General features: G+C 43.7%; 1 protein-coding gene across 1 annotated transcript in view; it reads right to left on the bottom strand.

Moving 5' to 3' along the window:
- Window positions 1-501: 501 nt before the first annotated feature.
- LOC134663164 (neurogenic locus protein delta) overlaps window positions 502-19,955 on the bottom strand; it is a 32,130-nt gene continuing 12,676 nt past the window's right edge. Inside the window, exons 3-7 of the mRNA XM_063519519.1 lie at window positions 13,802-13,862; window positions 8,746-8,997; window positions 4,498-4,558; window positions 2,984-4,345; window positions 502-2,814 (exon numbers count right to left, since the gene is read on the bottom strand). Of these exons, the coding sequence (XP_063375589.1) occupies window positions 2,721-2,814; window positions 2,984-4,345; window positions 4,498-4,558; window positions 8,746-8,997; window positions 13,802-13,862 (1,830 nt within the window). The 3' untranslated portion in view covers window positions 502-2,720. The remainder of the gene's footprint in view (window positions 2,815-2,983; window positions 4,346-4,497; window positions 4,559-8,745; window positions 8,998-13,801; window positions 13,863-19,955) is intronic.

The following is a 19,955-nucleotide window of genomic DNA, read 5'->3' on the forward strand; positions in this document are numbered from 1 at the left end:
ATTTGAGATTTAAATAAAGCTAGAATTATATGGTTAATAATAAGACATAATAAATTTAATAATACCTACTTTGTTATAAATATCTAATAACTATTGTAATATGAATGATTTATAACAACCATTTACAACCTAATGTATTTTTAAGTTTAACTTATTAGGCACTATCTTTGTCTTTTGTATGTTAATTTTGTTGTCATTCTTATTACCTAAGTGTAAGGTCCGAGTGGACGCTCGAAGCGGAGTGTTCGGCGGGGCGTGCAGCGTGGCGTCGGGATCAGGAGTAATTTGAGCAACATGCACTAAGGCCGCTCCTATACGCTTGCATTTGTTTGACATGCAAGCCGCACGCCCCGCCCCGCTGCACGCCCAATATGAGCGTCCACTCAGGCCTTACACTTACCCATAATTCGACGCGAGAGCAATAAGATATTTGGAGACGTCCTTCTCTTGAAGAGAATTACGTGTTTTATTTTTTACCATGGCAAATGAAATAAAATACCGTTTTAATCTTTTGTAAACAATTGTTTATTAACATTTTATTTCTCATTGTATCACTGCACATATACACATTCATCGCAAACACTCGCTGGCAAATTTATCACCGTAGTAGCAATATAATGACTTTTATTCTGATAGGATCTATTTATGGAATCAATTCATGTCCTAATGCAAGGACTGCTTTCATTTTTCTTTCAGAATTGCGCGAATGTGAATATACTCAAAGGTAAGACAGGAATAAAAAAGGAATTGTCCACCTGGGACTAAACATTAAGATGGGATATCACTAAGTTCACATGCAAAATAAACAGCCTAAGAAAATAGCGAAATTACAACAAGACATCAAAAAGATAAAGCTACTTAAATAAGAAATGGAATGATTTAATATTTTTTATCTTTCAGTATACTCACAAACTTTAATTTATAAATATCTTCCCGATAAAAACTAAGTCCAAAATATAAATCAAGAAGCAAATTTATCTTCAGTCAATTGTAAACGTGTTCAAAAATAATTATTAAATAAGATGTTTAATAAAATTTTAGCAAATCCACAATAATCGTAAATAGTAATAAATAATAATTAAAAAATACTGTAATTTTATTGGTCTGAAACATTATTATTAAAATATCATCAAAAAGAAAAATGAAAGTGACATTTTACCATGATCAATTTTAAGTACAAAATTATGATACTAATTTAGTACAATTGTTCGGGTAATATGTTCTATTTTCACATAATTTAAACTTACATTTTGTCATCTTACAAAATTAAATACAAGAACATTATTATTGATCATCAGTCTATTCATAGTTTGATATAAATTTTACAATTTTGTCGATCTAACCTTTTAAATCTACATTCGAGTCGAAAAGGCAACATAAGAGGTAACATCTATTTACCAAATAATATCTACATCTGCTCGAGAAATGGTACCTACTTAATTGAGTGTGATCTATTGATAAGATTTCATAAAATACATATGTAATTACTTATACTGGGGTCGGCGCGCAGCAGCCCGCGGTGGCGCGCAGCGGCGCGCCGAGCCAATAAATAGCCAGACCCAGCGTCCTATGTTGCCTGATCACCACCATATTGTCACAGTACTCTTACAAAAGTAATGGAGAATATACTTAAATTACTAAAACTTAATAGTTTTTATACACAATGACTTAGGTTTCGACATTTTGTTCTTATAAGTACTCAAGTTATTTTAGCCTATGGACTAATTACGTGCGTGATGTTTGTTTGTTGGCATCGGTTGTGTCCGGGGGCGATCGCGCGGCCTCCGGCGAGGCGGCGCGAACGTCCCCGGGCACGGGCTCGTGCTACTGTACCTACTTCACCTAGGAAGCGAAACAACGTGAAAAAATCTATGTCGATTTTAAAGAAAACCGGATCAAGATTTTTTAAATCGGAAATAACTATCAATCATCATAATTATAGGAACATATGACAATAATTAGTCAATCACAAAATAATATATGTATAAAACTGATTAACGCGTGATTCGCGTTCTTTTTTTATAAATTAGTCTAAAATCTTATTTTACGCACGTTTTGGCTTTTATACTGGTGCGAGTCTAGAGAGGGACAGTTTAGAAATGGTGAGAAGCTCGGAGAAGCGATACGGAGAGCATCATTTGGCAGCAACGTGAAAAGTTCACAGCCTACCTTAGTGGTCTTGGAACACGTGCGCGTTAACGTCAAAAGCGTTAATCGTTAATGTGATAGTGACATGAATAAATAGGGTTAATTTAGGAATCAGTATCGTTTCTGGAGCGACGCGGTCGCGCAGTGGACCGACACTGCCCGAGCGCGCTTCGCACCGGTTACCTACAGAGATCGCAGACGGTGGACCACGCCACCCGGCCTCTCGCCGCACGCGGTCCTCGCCCAAGCCGCGCTCGGCGCAGCCTTGCCGGCCCCAGAGCCACCTCCACCGGTAACCATGGACAGGCAAGTCTGCACCACACAATCTTTCACTTAGTTATCTACTAGTCAAAAGATCTGAAAGCGCGTTTCGGGCGACGCGCGACGATATGAGGCGGAAAAACGATCCGCTCCGCCGTTACTATTTACAGGGCCTCACGGATCGCACAAATAAATACATCGGAACTTAATCTAGCCGTTTATACAGATGTCACTTTACACTTTACGCTATATATACACGCGGCGCACAGCCAAGTTCGCGTTAGCGTCCAATAAATAAGTTAATGTCTACACTACACTTGCGTCGCGAACGTCGGCGGTAGGCAATGGTCGTCCAGGACGTACACCCCTCCGCCTTCTAGCGCCCGCTTCACTAGCGACGTATCACTGTAACAAAGAGAACAAAAGTTATAACATCATACTGTAAACGTACACAAACACATTTTATAGCTAAATGCAATATTATTTACATTGTGGTAGTTTGAAACGTCTTTCCACTTCTACTCGTAGTCATTACTTAATTTGATAGTATTTAACTAGGCGTTTTAGTACTGACCTATTGGCGCAATACGCGGAGTCCTGCGACAGCCGCGAGAGGCGCGGGTCTAGCGCGGCCAGCAGCCGCGCCGCGCTCTCCGTGTTGAGAGTCTTGCGCTTGCACTCCTCCGCCGCCGCGTTGTGCGCGTTCTGGCACTCGGGCGCCGGCACGTCGCACTTGCCCCACGTGTTGCGGATCACGCGCCCGCCGCCGCCCGCGTTCGCGGCGTTCTGCGCGCGCGCCTCCGCGTCCGCCGCGTGCTGTGCGCGCTTGCGTCTCCTTCGTATGCAGGCCACGGCCACCGCCGCCGCCAGCGCCGCCGCCGGCACTGCCGCCGATAGCGCCGCGATCAGAGCCACGTGCCGCCCCGATAGCGTGTCTTGTTCTGGAGTTTCCCCGCCGACTCGCGGCATGTTTACGCCCGCCACTAAATCTGCCAGGGAGACAGTGCAGGCGCGACCGCTCCAACCGGGCGCGCACGAGCAGAGGAACCCATCTACGCGGTCGCGGCAGGTGCCCCCGTTCCGGCACGGTGATGACTCGCACTCGTCTACGTCTACACTGCAGTCTTTTCCGGCGAAGCCCGGCCGGCACCGGCATTCGTAATCATTGTCTAGTACCAGGCATTCCCCGCCATTCGCGCAAGGCTTTGCTAAGCATAGGTCGACACGGGTTTCACAGCGTGGGCCTAAAAATCCGGGGGCGCATTGGCAGCGTTGTCCGTCTATTAAGTCCACACAGGTGCCGCCGTGCTCGCAAGTGACGCCCGCACAGTCGTCGATGTCGATCTCGCAACGGTTGCCGCGGAAGCCGGCGCGGCATGAGCAGCGGAAGCCGTCACCGGCGCGCGTGCAGGTGGCCCCGTTGCGGCATGGCGCCGCAGCGCAGGGGTCGGCCTCTAGGTCGCAGTCGGCGCCGGCGTAGCCGGACGGGCATAGGCAGGTGTAGCCTGTGACGCGGGGCTCGCAGGTGCCGCCGTGTCGGCACGGTCGATCGGCGCAGGTCAGTCGGCGAGTTTCGCAGCGCGCGCCCTCATAACCCGCCGGGCAAGCACAGGCCAATTCGCCGCCCTCATCTGGCACGCAGGCCCCGCCGTTGAGGCACGGCCGCACAGCGCACGAGTGCAGAGACTTCTCGCAATCGGGGCCGGTGTACTCGGGCGGACAAGCGCAGGTGTAGCTGCCCTGGCCGGTGTTGTGGCACGTGCCGCCGTTGCGGCACGGTCGGTGATTGGTGCAGTAGTTGAGGTCCTGGTTGCAGAACAGGCCGCCCCAGCCCTCCTCGCAGTCGCAGCCCCAGGGCTTGGAGCAGGTGCCGTGCACGCAGCCCGGGTGCCGCTCGCACTGGTCGCACAACTCGCCCACCCAGCCTGAGTGGCAACTGGAAACGGACAAAAACGTTCATTAATTCGAATGGGACGTGATAACAAGCGACTAAAAAAAGTTGTCTTTCGGAACAATGAGGAGAATGAATGATTTAAACGCGGAGGGAGGTTGTAGCGCTTAGCACAAAGGTGTGAAGTGGATACTCACATGCACTCGTCAGGCTTGAGGCAGTGGCCGTGGTCCGTGTCGCAGCCGGGCAAGCAGCGCGCTGCAACAAAAGAACGAGTTCGTTAGCGCCTCACAAAGACAAAACGGGCACAAAGGGATGCTGCTTAATGGATTTCTTTAAAGTCATTCGTGTAACAACGGATGTAATGTGTTGAAGGGAAGCGAGTGATTACACGAATATCAGTTGGATTGCTGCATCTCGCGAGCCGCGGGAATCCGTAAGGACGCGGGCAGCAAAGTGAGAGGTTCGTTAGCGTCCTGGCCGGGGCGCCCGGGGCGAGGTCGCTCCGCAGTCTATTCATTTTCGACACGCTACCATACTATCCATAAGCTTTATCACCCTTTAAAATGCAAATAGCAACAAATAGTAACAACTACAAAATAAATACTTTAATTTCTACCTACATACTTTCTTTACTAAGTTCAGTTTTCGCAGTCAAGCAAACGTACCGCATCGTAGATTTCGTGGAAACATGTCAAAAAAACTTTTTTATAAATTCGTAAAGAATCAATTTTTTTTTACATTTTGTTATGGTTCTACTGTGGTTTAGACTGAGTCTAGTTCCAGTCAAAAATGTCCAAAAATTGCGTTACGTAATACTTGAACGCTCCCAAAGTAGGTAAACTGAAACTATCGGGGATGCATCAAAATCAGCTATGGAGAGATACTTTATAAAGATGAATATTTAACTCGGACGTGATGTATTAAAGGCGTAATATGTGCGCATCGTTAACTGTGTGATTTACGTTCCATGCAACGAACGAACCTTACCCTGTTCTAGCGTTACCAAAAGAGAAACCGAAGAGGTGCGCGCGAGTCGAACGAGGTGCATTACCGTGCAAAAACGCGTGCCGTCAACGAGTGCAAAAGGCGAGCCGGCAGTGTATGTACCCGGTGGAAAAAATGAGTTTTGAAATAAGAAGTACGGCGCGGAGTCGTACCGGTCGGGTGCGCATGGGCAAGTTATCGGAGCGAATACAAAGGGGGCAGATAGCGCGGGGAGACTTACTAACCGTCGCTCGACCGTTACTATTCCCCTTACTAGAAAAATACTAGACGCCATTTTGCTCATAACAACTATCATTCAGAATGCAAATGTGAGGCTTATTCACTTTCTAAATTAAATAAGGAAGCAATCGTTGGATCCGGCAGCTAAACCTCTAGAGGATTTAAGGCTCAGACGAGTCGGAGCTAAATAAAAGAGATTAGCTCCCGGCGCTTCCCTAGACTGTAAATAGGTTCGCTAAGCCCAAAGCCGCCTTGCAATCCGCTTACGGTTCACTTTGCGAAATTGGGGACTAACGCCGCACGACTATACGTCGTAAAGGAAATTAAAAACAATTCGCTTTCCGACCGTTTCACACTTTCGCGAGTGAATTAAAAGTGGCCGTTACGAATTCGTTCTTACATTAAATTATCTAAGTGACCATTCATTTAAATTGAAATTCTTAATAAAAATTTACGACACGAATGCATAGGTGGCGGCCGGCGTAACAAAGGTAGATCAAAGCGAGTCAAGTGCGAGCCCGTTGCTCTGCTCCACTCCAGAGCACTCCCACTCTTATCTTGACCCCTTGAGGTAAAACGGGAGTCGTAAAAATTACACTCCTAAAACTAATATTAGGGCACGAGTGGGCGTAAGGCGCCGCGGGGTGTTTTTACCGTCCTGCAGGGCTATTAATTATTATCAATGGGCATGAGCAGTATCGATTAGTAATGAAAGGCTTTCGTGCACCGCAGCGATCGGCCAAGGTCTCAGGCTTTTCGGCCTTCGGCGAGGCCAGGTAGCATGGCGACAAAAAGCGACCTTCCCGCGGCCCCACATGGCTGCAAATATTTAACTGCTCCACATCTGTCTATGGAACGGATATTAGGGACGCGTGGGATTCGCGACTTCACCTCCACCGAGGTTGTATTCGTGAGAACCTTACTCTCGTTTACAATTAGGCGAAATTAAGCGGCCGTAAAGGTTCTTGGCGGCTGGACTATCATTAGCGGGAGAGCGGAGATAATGTGCTCGGGACATGCAAATAAGTTTTCGGGATCGTTAAGCTTTCCCAGAAGGCAGATCCGTACTTACCGTTCTGCAGGCAGATGTGAGCACAGAGCAAGTTTCGTGACACGGTCAAGAACAGAGCTTATTTCGTTCGGTGTTCAGTTCTCGTTTTAAAAGTGTTTTTGACCCGGTTCGTCGCGGCTGTGTGTGTGCGCGCATACAGCGTTGTTTTCATTTCATTATGGCCGCTTCTCTCGCTTTTACATTTTCGTAATCGCCGATACAAACCGAACTGATAGGGTTGGCGAGACTTTTATTGGCGTATATTTGAACGTATGGTCGTTTTATATTCTCGAATGGCCGCCGCTTTCACACGTTGAACTTAATAAGAGCGCAATTGAATACAATATTTCGATTAGTTTTAATATTGAGCGAAATTCGTATTAGGAGGTTGCGCCGGAACCAGGATCGCACGATCAGAGTGGAGTCTGTGCGCAGCCCTGGTGTGCGAGCGAGAGGACGCCGCGCGGGCGTCTCGCTCTCGTTTTTTGCGGCGCCGGAGTGTGGGAACGCAGCGGCAGGTGGGGCTGCTGAGATTGCGACGCGACATCCGCTCCCCACAATGCATCTCAGCACCGCTTTGTTTTACCGAGATCGAGACACGGTGTTTAACATACGCCAGGACCTCGCATTTGAAACGTTTAGATTTGCGAATTACATATTTCAGCTTATTATTGATAGTTCGACGTTGATGGATGGCGTGTTTTGCTTTGTTTGGGAATGGGCACCGATGATTGACAAACAGACCACACCAGAGAACGCCGGTCGCACGCATCGTATTTTCCAACTTGTGTGAATGACGATGCAACTGACGACAGACGAGTCGTTTTTGTCGTTCCGGTTCCGACGCTCCGCTTTAATAAAATTACCAACCTTATTTCTAAGTACATATTCTAAACCGCGATATAATTATTTAATATTTTTTGTAGCGGAACAGTTTCAATTTAGAAATACCAAACCAGATTCTAAAATGTTTAATTGTTTAGAGCTAATAAAAATTTATGAACCGAATACTTGTACAAAAACATTATACTCGTGGCATGTATATAATGAAAAAGTTGTTAATTTAATATAAGTCATTTACTTGGAGGTCGAGCATTGGCCACAGGAAGTGGATATAACCTTAAATGTACTTAAATTATGTTCATAGACTAATACTATTATCTTGGGAATATTTAAAGAACACGATTTAGGTGGATGTGCCACTATAGGTATCATTTTATAGCAATTTTTATTTGCACATGGCGCCTCTGTAGAAGAAAATATGCGCAAAGAATAATGGGAAATTAATTCAGTTTAGTTACTAATAACCTACAACAAATAGTTTTACTACATTTATCTATACATTTATACCTAATATATATTATTTTATTCACTCATGTGTGAACCAGACTTACGAGATAAGTTTCACAGAAACGGGGTTCACCGACGTCATAATGTTTAAAGCACTGTACGAGTCGACTGGAGCAATTAATGCATTATCTGTATTGCAATAAAGGCTATCAACTCCAATTAGGCAGAGGATGTTCGACTAAACTGTCACGTCGCGTAACCACTAATGAGGAAGAGCGAATTGCCCGTTCCATATTTAAATTTGAAACAAATTTGGAACATTGCGTACTACATTTTGTACATAGAATTTGAATGTCGAACCTTGTAGTACATTTTAAATTTGGTTGCTCTGGTAATCGTTCGTCTATAATGACTAATTCTCGCTAATTTATATTCAAATTGACAACTTTATACAAATAGTTGTTCTAGATAGATAAGATTGGTTTTCTATAGTTTTATTTAAATGTGGCAGTGTACATGTACAATGTTACATAAATAGAAGCAAGGTGAGTGATTCAGTTATCAAATTAGCATCTAATTCAGTGGTTCCTAACCTGGGGGTAATTACCCCCGTGGGGGTAAAACTGGTATTTTACGGGGGTAATAACCTAACCTAAGATAACAATACAACAAACGTACACGTTTTCTTTTTTATTACCATTGGAAGGAGGGGTAAAATCAGGTTCCCTAGTTAGTCATAGGGGTGACCGGACTGAAAAGGTTAGGAACAAACGGTTTTCATGTGATAATTAGAATACAGGATTAAAAACCAATCAGCGCAGACGTCAATTAGAGGATCACCTGCAAGAAAACAAAGAGTTAGTGGTAAGGAACTTACGTTTCTGGCAATATTCCCCCTGCCAGCCAGCGAGGCAGACGATGGCGCCGCTGGGCGAGCAGCTGTAGTGGCCGAAGCCGTCGTCTCGCGGCCGGCAGAGCACCTCGCAGCCCGAGCCGTAGTAGTGCTCCGCGCAGGTCACCCGGTACGACAGCCGCAGGTGCGGGCCCGAGCTCCAGCGCTGCTCCTCCTCCACCCAAGGGCCCCCCACGTCGGCGATGCTCTGCTTCGTCATGCGGGCGATTAGTGTGTCTGGAAGGTAATAACTCTATTATAGAATTTGCCATTTGCTTAGAGATTATTCCTAAGCCTATAATTATTATTAAACACAGAATGACTTCCATTCCATAAATAACTGAGAAACATCAAGAACGTTATCATGCCGTCGACTTGACAAAACTTATACAGAATAAAATAAAACTATGGAAACGGATTACGGGTTATACAGAATAACATTATTCCTTACGGTACGATAGCAGCGGCTTTTGCAGAAACTAGTACCTAAATCAATTCCAAATGCCAAACAAGGGCTCTGGAGAACTAATTCAGCGACCGGGCAAAAAGTAGGATGAGGAAGAAACACCTAAACTTCAATGTTTTAACTTCGACTGCAATAAATAAACATCTTAATGGAATCTGGAATGAACAGCGTATTAGGTACGTAAAATCTAAAGCATTTTATCCTCGACAAACTTATTGCGCACGATGCCCCGATAAGAGTGAATTTAAAAAGGATAATGGGCATTAATTAAATTAAGATCCTTTGCTTATCGTCGTGGGAAAGGGTGGTAGATTGACCTGTTAGCCCGCATACCGTGAGACTATTGCCCGTGATTCTGTTCCATTTGAGCATGATTGATTCAAATTCGACTACAGTAACAGCCTGGGAAGTGTAAGTGGACGATGGTAAACTTGCCATCTACTTAATGTCAAGCTCACTCGACATTAGAGAGAAATTATAATATTTATAACAGTCTATAAATACTTCTTACTGACAAATAACTGCAGCATAAACTTGTTACTGTACTGTAACAAGAGCTATGCTATTGACATTATGTCATTAGCTCATGTAACACAAAAACTGGCAAGGATAGGCCTGCATTACGCGCCACAAAACCTCCGTGAAAACTACCCGCACTGATTCAAAAAAAAAACTGCCAGTCCATTCATCACGGTCGAGCCTCGACCAGTTCCTACCTTTATTTATTTCTCTGTATGCTCACTTTTTAGTCTTGTTGCCTCGCCGGAACATTCCTAAGCCAGTAATCCCTACAGCAGATAAAATTAAACCAGACGCGAAACAAAATTAAAAGGTATATAAAAACGATCGATCCGACTAATTTCGTGGCGTATGGTATTCGAGTCGATTGTCTTTTTTATTTGTTTCGAAAGCGGTAAAGGATTTCAAGTAACGAGATAGAGTGTGAGACTGAGATCTACTTATCTCCAATTGACTCTTTTGTTTACAAATAACGCAACGATCAGAACATGGACGTTTGGATAATCGCGAGAGGATGCCGGAATAGCGCATAGTGCACACGATTTACCGATCCGGTATGGGCTTACACCGATCGTATCTGTCCAATAAATTTAAAAGATAAAACGCATACGCGCTGCAGCGCCTACCAAACGAAAATACAATCAGTCGACAATAAATATCAATTTATTCCGATCGAAGGCCGTTGAAAAATGTCAGTTATTTATCGGTTATAAAACAAGGGTCGCGTGAGGCTCGTTTGTGCCTAGTCTTAAAAAAATCAATCGTAAGCAGTAAACAACCTAGTGAAATGTGATAGATGCTTCTTAGAAGCGTTATTAACGAAGTAAAGTGCAGAGTTCGGAGGGAATTAGAAAAATGATGTGTGGGAACTGAGCTCGCTTGCAATTTAGCTCCATGTAGCGGAGAATTATGGCACCCGTGCGCGGAGCGCGGGCGCTAGGGCTGCACGGGCTATGGCTATCTTAGAAAAACATTTCACTTATTATTTTAAGAATTTAGTGTTAAGCATTTCGTAATGTTTACGAAGTGTCAGCTTTAATATGCGTTTTTTTTAATAACAAAATAAAAGGCGCCGTTTCTCCTCGCGGACAGGTACGTGTGCTAACCCTCAACATCCGAATGACTAAGCAATTTGTAGGAAAATTGCAAATGCGTTAAGACGTTTCTATTCTGCATAGACGCATTACTCGCCGTCAAAACGTTACCAACGGTCCGGTATGAAACCGCACAAATTACACCTATTATCCCAATTCGAAGCCGTAACTATATTAAATGAAGGTGTGCGCTATCATATATTAATGTAATTCCGATTCACAAATAAATAACGCATTTAAAGGCAGTACGTGGCTCGCCCGCCGGTGCCGTAATTACGAGGTCAATACAAATAAAACGAGAGTAGAGAACGGCCGATAAACAAAAACAAAAGGTGAAATAACCGATAATTCGGGCTATCGGTGGATGCTGCGCGATTTGGGAAGCTCACGCGACGTTTCCGTCGCGGCATCCATCGATCAATAGCCCACCGGATGCGGAGCTCGCATTCATTATGTAGCCCGTAGATTGACAACGTCTATCGATCGCCTAAACTGGATCGCGACGATGGTCTAATTAGTGAGCTCTGGCGTTCGAATGAAATCGAAACTGTGGAGCTTGGTCCGCCATCATTACTTCGGTCGCCGCCGTCTCCGACGCACCTGCCGGCACCTGCCGCCCCACTCTAGCCGCGTGGTGTGGGAAAAGGCATCTCATGAATGGATTGTGTACACACAACGCACTCCTTTTGTTTATAAAACTGTCCACTACAGGCTCGACGAGTATTCGGCTTCATCGTGCCGCGCGCTAGTTAAATATATTTTTTAAATCAATTAACACACAGATTTGGTTTTTTGCGACATGGGACGACTCGCGTTTTAAATTCCCCCATTGTTTAGTGAGAAAATGGACATTTCGTTCCGCGCGGAGAATCCGATGAATGCCGATTGCGCAATGTAGACGTTACATTTTCAGTGCTTAACCTTTGAGGAAAGCAATGAGTGTACCTGTTAATTTACAAATACGAAAGAAAGAGAGCTAGAGACGAAGAATAACGAGTAATGAATTGACTAATATCGTACGGCGGATAACAAGATAGCAAGCCGTCACAACATAACTGTATCAATAATCGCATCTCGGTCGTGTAATACCAGGCCGCGCCGCGCGGTAGCACCGCCCCGGGCCGAACGCACTGGCCCAGACAAGTAATTGCTACGAATCTTATCGATACTTTTCACACGCTCTTTTTTCCGGTTTCATCTACATGGAGGTGTAAAGCGAAGCAGTGCAATAATCGTAAATGTAAACTAAACAAACTCCGAGACAGTGGAGTGTGCCCTCCATTATCCCGACGCATGTGCTTAGCATCTGTCGTCGGCGCTTCCTGAGCCTGTTGAATCATAAATTGAACCTTCCGGACCATCTCCTTGGTTTTTTACCCGGCTCTAGCTCTACGACGAAAGATGAAGTGTAAACTAAAAAATGATTTCCCTCCGAGGTGTATCCTCGCGGTAAACAATGTAGGCCCGTTACCGGCCAGGTGCCCGCCTCGGGCGCACAAAAGATTTCGGTGAAGGAACGAGCGACAACATCAGATTCGCCAGAGAAACGAGGAGCCATTGTAGTTGTTTGTTTAACGCAAGAATCCCTTTATACGTTCATGAACAAGCGCTATTCTACACAATCGCGCGTTTATCTATGATATATTGAATTCTTAAGTCATCGTCGCTATTCTTCGGTACGCCTGCACACAAATTAAACGAAGCAGGGGCGATGAGCGATCTTTTTGCGTAACGGCCTAGTGCAACTGCAGCTGTTTTTTTAGAAAAAAAAAACGAATGTGATTTAATTAAGTATTAGCCGGTGAGTCGATAGTAAGTGAGCATAAACGGCGTGCGTGTAACCTGTTATTACGGTTGATTAGATTTCTGTTGGTAACATTTCTCGGTAGTGGTGAGCGCCGCCCATCGCTCCCGAGCGGTATTAAAATATGCCCGACCTCTGCTATCCACTCGGAGGCTAATGATTGCCGTAAACCGGCTCGTTGAGCCTCCCCGTATCTCCAAATCTCTTCTAAGTAAATCACCAGGGTTTTTTTGTTGTCCGGGATAGTAATTATGTCGGTCAGAGTGCAGCAGGATGAAAATCTAATTAAGAAGTGGGCGGAGCGGCAGTTTTTCGCGTCCATTCCAATGTTTGAGAAAATCGATTTTGGATTCTAAAAAAAAAGTACGACACGATATTATTATTCGACTGCCTTTGAAAAGTCTGGCTTTAATTTAGAACATGACCCGTATCCAACATTATGTTGTCAGTTGTCATATTTTGAAGTGTTTGTGTGCGTGGTAAATCAGAAGCTAAACGAATTACCCCGATGATGTATTTACGGTGGGTAGAATTCATTTGGAACCGTTTTTTCAGTCACGCCATGTCGCATGATGGTAAACCGCTGTCGAATCTTTATTGAGCATTTAGACTAGTAATATCCGTGCCGAACTTATTGATCCGATCGTACATCGAATGTAAATCAAACGATAATAATCGAAAATATTTATTTGTGCACATGGCAGCTGTAATTTGTGGCGTGTAGTGGCATGCTCATAAAATAGTCACGAAACCTTGATAGCTGCGGACGCGGTATCAGCGATTCGATTAGTTTTCCTGTGCTAAGTAGCGAGGTGTACCTACAGACAACGGCCACTAGAATATATTACAACATTTTCTACTAAATTTTCGTCCTACAGAAGGCTGCGTTTATTAGAATAGTGCGCATTGCGACGCGACTCACGCGCCGCCGCGTGCCCCGCACGCCAATCGCCACAGCCATGGGAACATTTTTGTCTTCCACGATATGATAATATGAGCATTCAAATATACATGCTGTCCGTTAAATGCACGATAAACACCCAGAATTACAGTGAAACCTGAATGTGAGCGACTCGTGACAGACGTGATTCGAATTTTACAAACGGCTTCGGCGATTTCATGATCATGACCCTTCTTATCATAAAGTCATTAACTCACCGTCAGATCTCGACGTCTCGTTGGTGTCGTGCCACGCTTCGACTATGAGCGAGAAAGTGCCCTGAAAAACAGAAAATAACCATTAAAGATTTACATATAAAACGAAACGAGATTTTTATGTCAACGCAATTAATCAAGATAATGCATCTTTAAAAACGAGACCTTTAAATATGGGTGCGGCGGGTCAGTACAAATATTTTCCTTAGTTTACGAGGAGCTCGACCGGTGCCGGGCTCGCGAACGAGTGTAAATTACCAGCATGATGGACAGGTGAACACGGGAGCAGATGGTAGCGAAATGGTTTTTAATAAACGCTAAAAATAATACAAACGGAGTGAGCTCGTGTCGACTCTGTTACAATTTAATGTGCCCAATATGGGACTCCGTAATGGTGTCGGGCCTTAAAAAATAGCTCCGCGTATCTGATAGGGAGCTATTGACATTTTGTCGATGTTTACACAAGGAGGCGAAACGGCAGTCTAAATCGATTATAAACGATAACGCAACGAGTCAACACCTTCAAGGCGCCTGCGACGACACTTATCGACGAGTTTTATGGGAGACACCGCTCCAGTTCCGCTCTTGCAAAAACGGAGGTATCCCGCACGAATCAGTATATTTCGCAACCCAAGTGTAATATTATATAGGTACCTATGTAGTAGCCCCTGGTGGAGCTCTTTCAGAGTTTCGGAATGTTAGTCTCTCGGGTTATGAAAATTTCTCCCACCAGAGGAACCGGTTGTTTAAAGCATAAACTCGGATCGAGGTTGCATCTCGACCTGCGCGCACGACCACAGCTCCGATGTTCCCCGACCTTTAACAGTTAACTAATCGAGCTTTAATTACGCGACCAATCGGACCCGTACTCGTTAATAAACAATTTACAAGATCAAAAATTAAGCCTTGTTGATTTTGGGCTGAAGTCGTTAAAGGATTATCGGGCAATTAAGTTCGGCGGAGACGTTTGTACGGGAATTAATGGCGTATGAAATCTTGAAGGGGAGCTGGGCTGAACAATTACAATGAGCAACGTCACGGCAGCTGCCGGGCCGGATGGTAGGGTCACCATTTAACTCACTTGATCACCGCTCTTAAGGAGTGATTCAGTTTCTCTGACAGATGTCGCTGTCAATTAGCTTGATGAATGAAAACACTATTTGCATGGGCACCATGCGCTCAACAATGACATATTTGCATAGGAAACGCGCCTCCTATACACAATGATTATTGTCACTACGAGAAATCATCGTTTCTCGAAGCGTCACACGGGCGCTAAAAACGAGCACTTTACTTCTCGAAACGCGTTTACTTATTCATAAGCCTTTTAATTGCTTATCGACCGGGTCTCAATTAAGAAATGGGTGTCGGTGTTGGGTTTTGACGAAATTATAACGAGCGTTTCGTTAATACGTGGACATAGACAACACGAGCGGACGTCTTATCGCCGCCTCTGCATACTAAGCAGGCTGCTGCGGGTGGACAAATGTGAGTCTTAAATCCTCGCAGCTCCTCCTTTATCGCATAAACGACCATTTAACGCCCGTAATATTTTATGAATAAGGAGCGATACACGGTGCGTTGTCAAAATACATTATGATTGGTACTCCGCGTAAGCGATCAAATATGGCAAGCCGTAGTAGTCGTATTGATTTGTTAATCGAGTATGGAGAGCGCATTTCGGTCAGCTGTGGCGGCGTAAGTATATGCCGGTTCCCACGACAGTGACTCTCGACGCGGCCATAAAAAGTGGCCGACGTAAGCGTACGTGTGCAGGTAGCCTTTATAAACGCGTCGAGCTGGCAATACCGTACACAGAGTTGCATAGACTTGTTACCTACTCGGCCCGCAATTAAGGAAACGTGTCGTGAACGCCACACTTTATTTATGATATATTAACGATCGATAGGTACTCGTAGTTCGAGTTCCAATTTTGAAGTAAGCTACAGTCTCAACGAGCAGTGGATTAAAGTGCTAAATAAGAATCCTTTTAGTATTCAAATTATAAAATATGAATGTTATTTTTACGAGTTAAACAATAAAAAGACCGCTGTATCACAACGCATTAATCCTACGCCTCAATGCGATGCGTTAAATTGTATAACCGACTTAAACGAAGCAATAGACTGATATGATGCGGTCTGAATGTTGGGGAATTGTTTGATAATCGTTTTATGAGGGTGCCCAGAGAGGCTACTTCTATATCAGAGCCCGTTCCGACGCAATATTTGTTATTAATTAAAATGCTCAATGTAAGGATACGTGGGAACTACCGAGCCTCGTTTGTGCTGGACGTCATGTGTTTGGGATCTTTATGAGTTTGACGACTTCGGTCGGACAAAGGGAATAATCAGGTGCCGGCCGTTTGGCGCTTACCACGTGTCCCGACCATTGTTTTGTTTGCTATAGAAATGAATGCGGGTAAACTGCAACAGATGTTTTAGGTACCTACGTTTCAGTCGGTCCGTTGAGTGCAACAACTAAAACTAAGAGCTCGACACTGTAATGAAAGTTAGAATTCAGGTGAGATTAAAATGGAACAAGGTCGCGCCCCGATTATTCGTTCCACTCTTTACAGTATACTATCGAAAGTATTCATCAAACATCAGGAAAAACGTATTAGGCCTCGCTTTCGAGTTTCGACACGAGAAAATATTTGGAACGCAAACACCGGCAAGTAGAGTCGTGATTTCATATTTCACACTTTGTTACACCGCGGCGAGGACAGGTTTCGATGCACCCAGCCGGTACCGGCCTCTGAACGATTGTTACAATACTTAAAACGCTCCGCATAAGGTCTGTAATCCCAATGATAATAAACAAAAACACTCGCAAATTTGATTCGACCTTTTTTGATACGATTCGATGCCGCACCATACGTCAAATTAAAAGATATGCAAATTTCAACGTCTGGCTGATACAGGACGCGTAACGTGTTTCATTATTTAAGCGTTTCGAGAGCGTTTAATTTGGATTATTAATGCTTTTAATTAAATTTATCTTCCTTCTATTTTGGCATGGCCGATCGCCCGGTGCGTTGACCTGCGCTCGCCGCCAGTATAGGTCCTTTTCGATGCAATAAAATAGCTTAGCTATTAGTGTTATTGCGATAAATGTCGTACGAACAGGAGACTTCCTGTTGAAATAGTCTCCCACAAAAAATATCTAGGTCGACAGTTTATTGGCGACAGTACACGTGCATTCGGCTAGAATGCTAAGCAGTTTCGTGTTAAACGCGAGTGCGCCGAGCGGTACCGGAGCCTCTATACTGTGTGTGCCTATCCGTCGGTTTACGTATTCGTCCAAACACTACCACTATGTTTATATCGGAATGCATTGTGACTCGGCCGGGTTATCCTTGTCGCTACAAGCACGTCTCGGACGCATATATAGACAAAAGTGAGACGTTCTCAACCGCCGACCTCGCGGGCTATGTGAACTTACGGCGTTCCAAATTCAAATTGTTAAACGAGAGAAATCCTTTGTTTATACACCTAAATGGAATGCTTACCTAATGTAAACTGATTTAAAGCACTTAAAACTTGAAAGAGTAACGTCAGAATAAATCACTTGGATTTATAAGGATCGCTGGAAGTAGTCCAATACTCGTAAGTCGAATTGTAAAGATTTAATACGTTTATTAGATTTCAATTTAGTAATGTTACATACCTATCATATTTCATGTCTCTTGCGCCGGACCGGATTGCGCTGCGCGCGTAATAAATTAAAAAGCTTTCAAACAGCAGTTTATATGCTTGTAATGATAATAAAAGATATAGCCACTCAGTAAATAGCTGTAATTTTCGAGATGATTTCGCATGGGTCCAGTGAAACCGAGGACATTAGTTAATAATAAATTTACCCATTTATGTTGTTCACACGCCAATCACAAAAATTAACCACTAAATCGAGGTGATAATGAAAATGAACCTCAGCATTGGCGCAATCAGTTAGCAAGAATACAAACATCAAGAGGAAAATTAAGTGTGTTTAGACGGCTATTAAAAGTTTAACTGCCATACGCGGGCCTAGACACCCGCAATATCAGAATGAACGTGTGGTTTTGTAACCGTGAGACATAAACATTTAACCATTTCGGCTACTAACGACCGCTCGGAGACACGAAATAAGTCAGACATTAACAATTTATTGCCCTCAATTACAATCATCGCGAAAAAAGCGCTTCACGGTAGGAATTCGGGGCTGAATACCTACTGGCTAAAGTGAAAAACGAACCGGCTACCTTTAGCCCACGAGGCATCCGCCGGCGGACCGCTGCTGGAATCCCAAACATGAAAATGTCCGCAATAAACTACGGAATGATTTGAATGGAGCATACAGGGTGGAGCGTTAGTGAATATATCTTTAGATCTCTTAAAAAGCCGATTTGTTAAGTGGACTTTATTTGTAATCATAAATTGAATGGATGACTATAGCGAGCATGTTATATATTATTATTACTGTGACACAATTTTAGTCAAAAATGTATATAAATCTATTAAACAGTCCATATATTTTGTAATAGCAGGCACGTACATGGATAGTTAGCATGTTTGTTTTAACGACTCACGAATACATTATTATAACTTTTATTCGCACTGCAAGGAATCAGATCTGAATATGTGTCAACCTGTACAATAATTATAATGAATATAAAGGTAACAAATGTTTGAGGCGTCGGATAGCAGAGATCGAGGCGATAAGAGAAGGGTAAGAAACCGAAACCGCGGTACAAATAAACAGCTCATTATCAGCTCACCCGGATCCGGTCCGAAGATGATGCGCGGACAGCCTCCACCGCCGCGCAGGTCGAGACACGATCACAAACGTTATTTATAATTAGGGACCCGCACCGAATTAAACGTTTAACGGAACCCATCATTAATGATTAAGATAAAACATACTCGTCAAATTCAAGCTCCTAAATTGACCTTAAAAAAAATCTTGAGTTTAGGATTATCTTAAGCTTGAAAAGTTTTTATTAATATTGTAATCGAGTGAAAATACGCGGAACTCTCCGATAGATTGAACTCTAACTGGTTTCCTATTCTATTTTGCATACCATGAGAACCGACTATCCACCCGATGAGTAATACATAGAAAACTGACGAGTTTGTACTCTGGTCACGGTCGTAGCGAATGGAAATAAACTAAGTGCGTTTTACAATCACAAGAAGAGCGATAACCAGCGGCTAATCTAGCGGATCAACAATGGAGACGTGCGTTCCGAGAAACATCCCGGAGTGGAATCTTCAATAGGACATCGAGATGTAATCGCGCGCAACCAATATATTATCAGTCGTATGTTAAACAACCGTTCCAGTCTACAGTTTAGTAGTTCCCAGATTACGACCGGCCTTTGACACGTATATGGCTTATATAGACATAGACATAGAACATTTTTATTTAACACCACATTGAAAAATGTTTACAGGCAATGCTACAAAACATTACAAGCCTTAGAATTAAACTTAAATAGGCACAAATTAATTTGTTTACATGTAGATATAATTTTTTAAATTATGATGCTAAAAAGGAGCGAACCTCAGCATGTGTTACATCAGGCTTACCTACTACAACTACTAGGCGTATAATGCTCAAAAGATGCAAATGTACAATAGTGCGCATCTTGCTTGGTATGTATCTATATAATGAGCGGGATTTATTCGCGCGGCCGTGGATACCGCCCGCCACATGAGCTTACTGCGACTCAGAATTCCTAGAAAGTGAGCGCGTGTGGTGAATAAAGCCAGGAATGCGAGGAATTTCATCATTGCAGATTTGAGGGCTCGACGCGCCCTCTCGACGTGAGAACGCACCTGAACGACCACCGCCGTCAACTAATAAAAATGGAACGCAGCATAAAATGGAGATTGTTACAGAACGCGACGCGGCCGATTTTGGTATGAATTTAGTTATAATTATAACAAAAAAATCCTGCAAATTTTTCCAAATATATATCGGGCTCTTTGAACAATTTTACTAGCGGCCGTAAATGATTTGAGAGATGCAATTAAAATGTCAGAATGTGACCGTAAACGAGCGTCCATTTGAAAAAGGAGTGTTTTCTTAGCGTTCGGCTCTAGCCGGCCGTAATAACAAAACCGGTAAAGTTTATTGTCTATTCACTCGGTTGATGAGCTTATTTTCTTTATCT

This window comes from Cydia amplana, chromosome 1 (assembly GCF_948474715.1).
Source record: "Cydia amplana chromosome 1, ilCydAmpl1.1, whole genome shotgun sequence".
Taxonomy (NCBI): Eukaryota; Metazoa; Arthropoda; class Insecta; order Lepidoptera; family Tortricidae; genus Cydia; species Cydia amplana.